This window comes from Bos indicus x Bos taurus, chromosome 17 (genome assembly GCF_003369695.1).
Source record: "Bos indicus x Bos taurus breed Angus x Brahman F1 hybrid chromosome 17, Bos_hybrid_MaternalHap_v2.0, whole genome shotgun sequence".
In the NCBI taxonomy this organism is placed as follows: Eukaryota; Metazoa; Chordata; class Mammalia; order Artiodactyla; family Bovidae; genus Bos; species Bos indicus x Bos taurus.
In genome coordinates, this window is record NC_040092.1 from 54,075,221 (window position 1) to 54,087,224 (window position 12,004).

At 36.1% G+C, this 12,004-nt stretch overlaps 1 protein-coding gene across 11 annotated transcripts in view; it reads right to left on the reverse strand.

Moving 5' to 3' along the window:
- Positions 1–1,060: 1,060 nt before the first annotated feature.
- Positions 1,061–12,004, reverse strand: part of ELF2 (E74 like ETS transcription factor 2) — a 99,857-nt gene continuing 88,913 nt past the window's right edge. For 5 of the 11 annotated variants that reach the window (XM_027567370.1, XM_027567371.1, XM_027567379.1 and 2 more), the window contains 6 exons: positions 10,867–11,040; positions 8,555–8,593; positions 8,071–8,157; positions 5,538–5,730; positions 3,839–4,189; positions 1,061–3,380 (listed from right to left, as the gene is read on the reverse strand). In XM_027567370.1, the coding sequence (XP_027423171.1) occupies positions 2,753–3,380; positions 3,839–4,189; positions 5,538–5,730; positions 8,071–8,157; positions 8,555–8,593; positions 10,867–11,040 (1,472 nt within the window). In that variant the 3' untranslated portion in view covers positions 1,061–2,752. The remainder of the gene's footprint in view (positions 3,381–3,838; positions 4,190–5,537; positions 5,731–8,070; positions 8,158–8,554; positions 8,594–10,866; positions 11,041–12,004) is intronic. The other 6 variants (XM_027567372.1, XM_027567376.1, XM_027567374.1 and 3 more) reach the window with 3 other exon arrangements.

Consider the following 12,004-nt stretch of genomic DNA (forward strand, 5'->3'; position numbering starts at 1 on the left):
CGGACTGTTGGAACAAAAAAACCAAGAAGTTGTGAAAGGGGAGGAGGTGTTGAATACGAGAGAACAGCACACCTGCCTCCTTCCCAAGGCAGGTGTTCAGGATGGATGCTGGAATAAGGAGATGCTCTTACAGCAAGCCGTCCAGAAATGGAGTTCACAGCTCAGACCTCGATTTTCTCTATAAAGAGGTCTACTGGCCAGCTGATAAGCAGGATGGTGGTGAACGGCTGACTGTTGCTGGAAGATGACCCAAAGAATAAATGGGCTGACTGCTAATTCATTGTTCAAAAGCCTGGCCAGACTGGAAAATGTAGTGGCATCAAGTCATTGCTATGTGGTTCTTTGTTACAGTGGACACAAAATGCAAATACAAGTTATAATGATTAACAGAAGAGTTGCAATTAAAAGCCATACCACTGACAATTCCCATCAGAAGAAATACTCTCGTCATTACATACTGTCAACATGTATTTCTAAATCGAGACCTTAGGTGAACTTACTCTGCAAGAGACATGGAAAATGTTAAGGTAGAGTGGTAGAGGTGAGCAAGCAGCCTTGGCTTAGCCTAATGAAAACCAATTAGTAATACAGCATAGGTGGAAAAGAAATGCTCATTTAAAATGTTTCATTAGCTATCTTCCATGTGACTTCTTGGGCTTCCCTGGTGGCTCAGATGGTAAAGACTCTGGTCTGCAATGCAGGAGACCCAGGTTCAGTCCCTGGGTTGGGAAGATCTCCTGGAGAAGGAAATGGCAATGCACTCCGGTATTCTTGCCTGGAAAACCCCATGGACAGAGGAGCCTGACGGGCTATACAGTCCATGGCGTCACAAAGAGTTGGACACGACTGAATGACTAACGCTTTTTCATGTGACTTCTTTGCCCTAGAATATTACGGGAGACATAACTCAAAAAATGAAACTGCAGTGCAAAAAAAGACAATTCAGTTATGTGTCAAGGCATATTTTGAATACAGATACAGATTTTGAAACATGAAATATTTAGGAAATGTTTTAAAAGGAGTAGAGATTGAGATTAACCCCAAATGGGATAAGAATCAATGAGCTTTTCTTTGCGCTTTTATTAAAAAGTACCATCACGTATGTTTATGGAAAAGATAAAAGATTACAAAGGGAGCTGTTATAAAAATCTGTCAACCTAAGTAGTGTCTAACCAAATGCACAATTAAAGGCCACAAATATTCAGTTTATTTAAATTTCTAAAAGATGTAAAAATAGACAACTTTTCTTTGTAGTAGAAACAGCATTATTATGTGGAGTTACGGGACCTAGTTTGGTGTGAAATGATGTTCCTCTGGTCCCTCCAGTTCCTAAAATGGCTAGAGTATTATTTGTTCTTCCTCACCCACAAAAGGTCTGATTGAGAAGCATATGGTCTGATTTGAAATATAAATTAAGTGTGGCCAACACTAAAATAGTAAACTCATTATGGTAAGTAGAACATTATAATTACATGACAATAATTAGGAAGTGGAAGCATGCAGGTTATTTGCCAAATATTAATGTAATGGAACAAAATAATTTCTTCAAGCAGCAGTTGGGAAGGAAAAATAGGACTTCTATTACTTCTTAACTAAAACAACATGTTTATATAGTAGCTTTTGAATATTGTTATAAATATCACCAGAGACCAAAACACAAGGTAAATTTCATTTCTATATTTCAGAAAACCTACTTGAATACACTTTGAAACAAGAGTACAACAAAATAGAATATACTTCAAATGTTGAATATACAAACTATTATAGTTCAAATCTGAACACTGGTACTTTCCCTCTTAAACTTCAACTAAAAAAAAAAGGAAGAAAGAAAACTCCAGGTATTAGAGTTACCTGACAAAATCATGCTGAGCCTTAACTTCCGAGTGACAGCAGAACTGAAACGGATATGTCTGCACAGATGCCAGGGCTAAGTGAGTGACAAACAGGCGTGTTATAGCAAAAGGCCAGAGCCAACTGTTAATTTGTCCACAATTAAGAAACTGACAGACTTAAACTACCATATAAAATGTTACATGTAAATTCTATAACAATACTGTGCTAGGTACAAGATTTTTAAAATTTTTCTTTTAATAAAAAAGCTTTACACAAACAAGCCATTAGCTTATTTCAATAAAGAAAACCGAAAATTAGTCTAAGGCCTTTGTTTTAAATCAGCTTAAGCTATATGATAAAAAAAAAAAAAAAAAAAAAACGCACTAGATCTTTTTTGCTAACCTCTTTCTGAAGCTTTTGGATCCATTCTTCAATTCACATTCTAAAATACCTATATTAGCAGTTTTCACATAGCACCAGTTAAGTGAGTTCTGTGTGAACACAGTAATAATTGCTGGTATGCATATAAAATGCATCAAAAATTGCTATATGTAACAACAAGATCACCCATCCCAATCCCTCCCCACTGAAAACTATATAACCTCTTACAGAGTGTTAGTGTTCCAAGTCTTAGTGTAACTTGATATTGTAGTGAGTTGCTTGGTCCCTTTCAGTCCTTTTCCTTATTGACGGGTTCAGTTGTTTCTATTGTAAGAGGCAGTTTTCTGTCAGCATCTCAATATGTAGTTCATTTCCCACTGAAACATGGGATAGGTAATTTATTTCCAGTAAGTTTGATTGTTTTCTTAAATGCATTAAAAATGTTTTAAAGTCTTCTGACTTCTGTCGATGACATCCTTGCAAATACTTATATCAGGACTATCACTAACATTCTAATGTCCATGGGAGCGTGGCTGTTTCATTTCTCACATGTTACCAATCCTTCCGTTTTCATTGTTACAGGAAGGGCAAGAGCTGAGGGCGCACTGACAACCACTACGTGGGTCACTGTCTTATTTCCATCTGCCGGTTTTTCTTCTTGTACCAGCTGCAAAGTTTTCACATCATGTTCCTGCTTTTTCGCCACTGCTTCTGATTTAACCTCTGGCCCTTTTATGACAGCGCTGATAACCCGGGGAGGAGTCTGGCCAGATGCCTGTTGAGGAGGCACTGATAGTCTCATTACAGGGGCCCCGTGAGCTATTGAAACCGGGGTGAGTGCTCTCACAGCCAGTGGGGTGCCCACAATGTTAATGCTTCCTGACCCAGTCAGATTCGACTTCGTCTGCAGTTGACACTGTGCAAGTTGCGTAGCTGGGATGGTAATAATTTTGGCAGGCTGCATGGTGATTTTGTCTCCATTTTCAGTAGAGGCTGGCATCACAGTAGGGATTGTCTGAATAACTACCTTTGGAGAGGCTGCTGTTGTCGGACTAGTGCTGGTTATTAATGGTGCACCTGCATTAACTGACTGAACTGCCACAGTTGAAATTTTCTGACCCAACGATGTCATTACAACAGGTACTTGCATTGCCACACGAACTGTCCTGGTTGATTTAAAAAAAATAAATTTGATTGTATGTCACGCTATATTATTAAATAGGTCTCTCTGAGAGAGAGAAAAAGGTGAATGCAAATCCAACATATGTAAAACTAGTGGACCCAATTTTACAGATGTACCAAAAATCTCTGAAGTTTACAGCATGAAATAACATGAGATGAATATATTTAAACATAAGCTAAATATATTTATATATATATTTAAAAGCCTACATTAAATTCCATCTATAATATCATAAAAAAAAAAAAGTCAATTCAAGTAAGAAAAGACATCTACTTTAAGAAGAATATTTTAATTAACACATTGAAAAATACCAAGCACTTTTCAAAGTCTTGACAAAGAGTCAGTTCTTAGAATACAAATATTAAAAAAGGAACATCCTAGTTTTGCCAAAGAGTTTTCTAAAAACTAAATACATTACAACTACTGGTTTCCCTCACTTACCTTGGGGCTGCTGTTGCTGATACAGATGTGGTAGTAGTGGGAGACCTGGATGAAGCATCATGACCAGGGGGAGTGATGTTCACAACTCTAGCTACACCCTTCTCTGCTCTGGAGCAGTTGAGAGGAGATGAGTTTTTCCCACCACGAACAGAAGTTGCTGCTTTTAAGAGACTTTCTGCAGACAATGATACTCGTTCTAATGATTTTTCATCAGTAGCTCCTGCTAAATCTTCACTACAGGTTTCACTTTTGTCATCATCTATAACCACTATGTTTTTGGGCATATCCTTGAACTGATATACAAGCCTCTGTCCTTCAACCTTTGCAAGGATACCCCTTTGGTAATAATATCTGTAAGGAAAAAGTATTAAATAAGTCAAGTATATTATGTTTGCCCCCCAACAATCCCCAAACAAAAATACCATGAAGAGATGCTAACAGAAACATTCACTTACTCTAGTAAGAGGTAAGGTGGGACTCCATTCAAAAGACTAAGAATTTGAAGTAGCTATGAAATTAGAACTTGGTACCATATGTCCTATAACCTTGAAATCTGTGAATTAGCTAAAAGCTCACTTTTTATTAAAGGAAGTCGTTTAACCTAAATACAGAATATATTATTGTACAGTTGGCCCTCCGTTATCTATGGGTTCCTCATCCATGGATTTAACCAACCACAGATCGAAAATGCTCAAGGAGAAAAAAACCTCCACAAGAGTTCCAAACAGCAAAACTTGGATTTGCCATGTGATAGCAACTACTTATACTGTGTTAGGTATTTTATCATCCACAGATGATGTAAAGTATATGGGGGGATATAAGTAGGTTACAAGCAAACACTACCCCACTTTATATGAGGGATTTTGATCATCCATGAATTTCTGGTATCCAAGGAGGGTTCTGGAGCCACACCCTTCAGATACTACTAAGGGACAACTGGATTTTACCGATACTGGTAACAATTTAGTTCTGATTTACATAGGGTATAAAAGCAACTTGGTATTATGTGGAAAAATTACCAAAACCATACTTAGTAAAAATGAATTTGTGGCATATGTGAACACTGTCACATAAACTATGTTCATTTACAAATACCCTTAATTAGAATAAGCTGTGTACATTACAAAGTTATGTGGACTCCTCAAACTGACAAAACTTAAAATTTTCATATCACAATAAATCCATTATAACAAATTTGCAAGAACTAAAGAACAAATTCAGTTTGGAAACTGTATTATGTTTGGGTTTAATTTTCTTAAAGACACACCGTTTTCCACAAATGGATTTTCCAATAGTGTTCAAATTTTAGCCATTTAGACTAAACCTCTCTCTCCATCTGCCTCCAAATCCAAGAAGTTCCTCTAGAAAATCCACCCAAATTAAAATTAAAAGCTATAATAAATAAGAGATTTTAAGAGTTTCTCTTTAAATATCAGGTTTCCCAGGTGGTTCAGTGGTAAAGAATCCACCTTACAGGAGACACAGGAGACCTGGGTTCGATCCCTGGGTCAGAAAGATCCCCTGGAAGAAGAAATGGCAACCTAATCCAGTATTCTTGCCTGGAGAATTCCATGGACAGAGGAGCTTGGCAGGCTATAGTTCATGGGGCTGCAAAGAGTTAAGACACAACTGAGCACTCTCACGCACTTTAAGTATTAAGAGATACATAAGTTTTCTTTGAAAACTCTTGTGTTCTTACCTCAAAGCTCGTCCCATAGTTTCATAGTTCATGTCTGGCTTGTTCTTATGCTTTCCCCAAAGCTTAGAGACAGCCTTTGAATCCACAAGCTTGAATATGCCTTTTTCTCTCTGAGTCCACTTAATATATCGAGGACAAGTATTTTTATCTTGAAGTAGATCTAAAAGAAACTCCCACAAATAGGTTGTGTTTCCTTTGAAAACAATTATAGACACTGATTAAAAATTCATCAACATAACTAAAAGCAAGTATTTACTTAAGCTGAATAAAAAAATCAATTTACTACTGATAAAGAACAAATGTACCAAGAGTCTGCCATTAAATACTTGACTATATTATCAATCATTTGTACAGTGCCAAACTGTGTTGTCTAGTGAATAACAGTTCAAGAAATAAATAACAGTTTTGAAACTATAGCTATATCATAAGGCCATGCACTATTTTATTTCAAATTAATGACAGAAAATAATGTCTGGGATCTCAGGAGTGAAAATAAAGTAGACTGGTAAGACATTAAGTCTTGGCAGATGGCTAAGATTTGCATACCAGAAGGAAAGGAAGGAATGTGGGTAGGAAAAATAAGGAATTTCATCCCAAAGAGAAGAGAGCATCACTCTTTTTTCTGAAGGGTGGGGAGGAGTAGTGGGCAATGTTATGAGAAGACTAAAGACAGGCTGCTGTTTTTCTTTATTCCCTCCATAAGCCTCAAGGTACAGAGGTTCGTAAACTGATGAAAGAAGAGAAAGAGAGTCCTGAGAAGAAGATTAGAATACATAAGCCATCACTGAGCCACCGGGTCATCTCTAGGCTCCTGCCCACTAACCCTTTACTATCCTCAAAAATTCAGATCCAAGGTTACAAGCTAGATGAGAAGACCCTTGGGGTGGGGAGGCTTCCACTACTCAATCTAAACACTGATGCTCTTCCTCTAGCATTTTCATCCTGAAATTTCCCCCAAAATTCAATAAATCCAATAACCCATAGTTGGGCCCTGTGTGCATTCTCTTGACCTAAAAAGATTAATCTTCAACTTTACAATGTTATTACATTTGTATCTCCGAAGCCCTATTACATCAGTGTCAATACCTAAAAACTCTTAGTGTTAAATCACAACTTTCAACTACATCAGTCTCAACTGAATCAAGAGGTATAGCTGGGGATTTTTATTCTGTCTATGACCTGGAGATTGTAAGAACTCATTCTAGAAGAAACTTTTGTGCAACAGACAATGCCTTGTACATAGTAGGGATCTGAATGCTCCTGTGTCTAATGAATTAGTTATAGTTAGACCCATTGACATTCTTCAGATTATCTTTAACTGCTTCATTCCAGTTATCATCCCTAAGTTAAAATGAACAATTCTATTTCTGGTTTTAAGGAAAACAGAATTCAGAATAGGAAGCCTTCTTTATCAGATAAGGTAGTTCATGGAGTCTATGCAGACATCATAATTTTGCAGAAGACGAAGCACTGACTGAATTTTTAATCCAGGTGTGACTATAATGACTTTAATCTTCACATGACAACATATTGCCTCAGGTTTAATAATACAAAACTGAAATTTTAATGAAAGATGATTTTGACTGGTAAAAATAGGTTACCACGAAATTTTTTTCCAGTGGTAAACATAAAGTCTTTGAATATAAGAGATACCATTAATGATGGGAGTAATTTTAAAAACAGTAATAACTGTATATTTACAGTTTAAATTTCTAACACTTACTACTAATAAAGTTTTAAGGTTTTCAATACAAATTAAAAGATAAAACCTAAGATGTTAGGAATGTAAAACAACCAAAGACAGAGAAGAAAATAAAACTATCCTAAACTTGTCCCAAACTGAATAACAGTTCCTAAGTAAATGGAGGTTTACATAACTGGATTTTTAAAAATCTAACCAAATTTCTTGGTAGATTCCCTGACTTAATTTTATTAAAGACTTAATCCAACAAATTAAGAGAGCAGAGAATGTAGAAGGCTTATTGTTATTTTTGCTTTTAACAAGAATATACAAATTCAATATACACATCAATTTTTTAAAAATACGTCAAACTTTTGTTTAGACATCCTTACTGACATGACTGAAATTGGTTGATTGGAAAAGTAAATTCACCTTGCTTCTATCAGTTAAGAAAGTATGTATCAGAAATGAAGTCTTAGTTTCATAAACCTTCTCAAATGTAAGTGCCTCCATTTGACTCTCCATGAGGATGGGTGTAAACACACACACATATCGTCCAAAACAACACAGGTGTGGATCAGACCGCACTTAGGGCCTTTTCCAAATCCAAATGCTTGCCCAGCTTCACTCCCTACAGTTTCTCTATGCCTACAGAGCCTCACTGGGTAAGGACCAGGCAGAGATAAGTTTGAAAAAGCTCCCCGTGTGATGCTCATACACTCTAGATTAAGAATTACAATCCAAGACAGCATTACAGTGCATACTAGAAGTAATTTTCCTACAAATGTACTTGACCGGGGGGAAAAAATATATATATCCATCTCGCCTACAAAACAGCCCTCCCCAAATTACCTTTTCCTTCTCTGGGTTTCTTCTTTATACCTAAGTCAGGAGACCCATTGGAAATTGGTGACTGCTGGGTCTTTGGTTTACGGCCAACTGAAAAAAGAAGATATTGAAACCATACGTGGAAAACAGGAAAAATAACAGAAACATGATAGCAGGCTTTTTGATAACACATTACTTTTGAAACTAGACACTAATTTATGGATTAATATACTGTGTATATAAAAGCTGCTTTTAAAAGGAACATTAAAAGCACTTCTGCAATATAAATTACAGCAGTTCAGTCGCTCAGTCATGTCCGACTCTGCGACCCCTCTTTGCGTTGATAGTAAAATCAATGTATATGGCAAGTCAGGTACTACTAACCTATTATTTACACGGTCACAGCCTCAATTTGCTAACCTTTTCCAATAATGTAGCAATGGAAACAAATTCTAGTATAAACTTTTGTTTTCTGTTCTACAGAATTGTTAGAAAAAGCTTTACCTACCTATTGCAGAAGATCTGATAATCTGCGAAGCCCTTTGAGCTCAAATGAGGAAAAGTAAAAAATATTATTTTAAACACTCTCTACTGCTCTGAGCCAATCAATTCACCAGAATTAAAGCATAAATTTCCCCACCTCAGGTATAAGAATAAAAAAAAAAATCTTCCAAGTAATTGCTTCATGTCTAAGAAATGTTTGTGCCCTTTCATTTCTCCTCACTCACTTCTGCCCTAAGCCGCGCTCAAGATAGTCCAACATCCACAATGAACAGAAAAGCAAGAGCTACACTTCTCTACAGTAAGGAAAGAGTATTTCTGAAATGTGTTGTGTTCAACCCTCAGCATTGAAGAATGAATGCTGGCAGGTGAGGGAAGTCTCAAGAAAGAGACTGGGAATATTAAGTATAATATTACTGATTTGGTGATTGTCATACACCTGGGATTTCTGATGTCTCTACTCTTCATTAACAAGGATTATCTAGAGCTAAATTAAAATGCCCTAATTTATATTTGAAAAAGCATAGCTATTATATTCTAGGATTTCATTATGGTAATTCTAATCAATAAGAAGTATGTTTTGGCAAAAATTAAAACAAAGTTCATCAGTCTCCTAATTAAAAATAGAGCTTAATTTCTCAATTTAAATACTATTTATATGTACAAAATATTTATATGTACAAAATATGCAGTCAGTAATAAGACCCAACATCTCTGTCTCCTAAATTCAAGCACAAAAGCCCAACTCCTTAATGGAAAGGTTAGTCCCCAAAGGCTTGTTTTCTTATAAAGCAGCATGTCCCAAATCATGTTATTTGACAAATAGGTTATTCATCAGTAGGAAATGGGTTCTACAGTCAAATTAACTTTCAGAACTGCAGATAATCATCTCTTGGAGATTTATAATGCACATTAGTATATTAAAAGCTCTGGAAATAAAAATAAGGCCCTACTATTAAAAATAACCTACCTAACTTTCTATGTCCCAAATGTCCTTAACCACAAATGAGTAACTGGTAGTGTTATATATAATTTTTAAATTGTCATTCATTAAGACCACCTATTTTCAAATACATAAGATTAGTATTAAATTGGCAAATTATTTTCTGGTTTATACCATACTATCATGTACACAGATCAACCTATTTATCTAGAAATCTTGGTTCCCTAAATACTCCCAGCTTTTCATAGTCTTTCTTCATTTAAATCTAAAATTTTCTTAGGTAATTTTTAACAGTTTGCATAAGATACAACCAGCCAAAGGCTACAGTGGGCAGTGGGTAAACAGGGTTATTTACATGTATGCCTTTTGTTTAAACATTTACAGGGCAAAGTAATTCTTCCTTCTAAATTCTCTCATCCATGCCTTATCTCAAATACATATATAATCTATATTATAGAGAGAAGGCAACTGTGTTATTCTGTTGTGTCCCTCACAGCAATGAGGCATAGACCTGTGAACATCAGAGCAATCTGAAATACTGCTACCTAATAAATGATTAGATAATACCATTATTCCTAACACAACTTTCCCCCTTATTTTTTGCCTTTGATTTTATCCGCCCCCCGCTCTAAAATGTGCAGAAAGAGGCAGAGAACAAAGTGGAATTAGGTGAGTACCCATTTACACAGAATTTCACTTCTTTCAAATTTTACCTTTGATTCAAACAGAAAAAAAGAACCCACTCAGGATGCTGGAGATGGACTGGAGCATTGTGTTCACCCCACCCCCCCAACCCCCAGGATCAGATGAACACAGGTTTCAGCAGGAGTCAAAGAGTAAGTGGAAATGCTCTTTACCCAATGGTGAGTTTAGTCTCCTCAGAATTCCCTATGGGCAATCTTGATGTTTTAAGGCCAAAGATAGTGGGGAAGAAAATTGGGCTTTTTATTTTAATGCCCACAAAAGAGTAGGAAGATAAGGTTATGAAAAACAGAGTCAAGAATACTTTTAAGTTACCAAGTACCTAAAAGGATCAGGAAGTAGAAAAATGTGCAGTGACTCCCTGATCTTCCTTCTGTGTTGTTCAGTCGGTCAGTCATGTCTGACTCTTTGCAACCCCATGGACCCCTTTGGTGTATCAAGCTCTTACTATAATCTCATTTTGGGGCAACTACTTTTAGGGCTCAACTACTAACTCCTTTAAACACTATGAACATGTTAAAAGACACAATTAAAAATCTCAATTTTTTGAGAATATCTAATCAGTATAACATTGATCATAAATATAGCATATATTTCCCATCTCCCTTGATGGAGAAAAAAGATACTAGAAAAAATTTCACCCAATTTCCCAGAAATTTATAAATACACCCTACCTTTTTTCTTTTTCATTGGTTCATGGCTATCCGGTGATGTAGGAATAGGAGAGGTATCCATTGGTTCAGATTCTTCAGTTGACACCTCCACTACAGTTTCTGTAATGACATCTGGCCTCATAGCAGCATGGATAAATTCTGGAGTTGATACACAAGGAGGGACAAACACTTCCACTATAAAAAAAAGTTGAAAAATTAAAATTTCCCACCCCTATTAATGCCTCTTAGCATGGACAATTCAATTTTTAGCAAAGGTGAGGTTACTAAGAATTCATCAAAGCAGGGTAAGAACCTGAGGCTAATTTGTTGAATATACGATATGATCTAAAGTATGTAAGTAAATAGATGCAAAGAAACTCGACCTGAAGGAAATGTTAATCTTCGGGGTAAAGAGGGAGATCATGAGAGTCAACCCTCTTGCTTCACACTTTAGGTACTTTCAAGTTCACTGTAAAAGACTGTATCATTTTGACAACTGGGAAAACAGTATAACAGTGAGTTAATAATTATTTTCCTTCTACTTACTCATCATTATTCTCTAACAAGGTAAAACATACACCTGGTATAACATTAAAATAATGAAAGCGTATTCAGTGAAAGTAATCACTTATGGCTCTCTCTCTCTCTTTTTTTTTTTAAATAACTTTTGGCTGCACCCCGAGGCATGTGGGATCTTAAGTTTGCCCACCAGGATCAAACCTGCACCTTCTGTATTGGAAGGCTGAGTCTTAACCACTGGACCACCAGGGAAGTTCCTACAGTTCATTTTAAATATGAAAAGAAAACCTGCTCATTATAGCCAAATGAATATCATCTTTCAATCTTTTATGTAACAGAACAGTCCCTAATATTTTGGGTCACTGAAATGGCGCATACATATTTTTAGTATTCTATTACGTACAATAATGTTACTCTGGCTTCCTTTCAATGCGCCTGAGTAACTAGGATATGACATTTCCATTTCAATTAATACATACTACTATAGATTAATACACTGACCAATGTGCACTAATTTTCTTCTCATATTCCTGAATAACACACAGGATTACTACTCTAATTAAAAAGTACAGTTGATCTTAGTATTTACTGTAAATCCCTAAAAGAAGGGTCAATCTTACCGTATTAAGTCAAATTAACA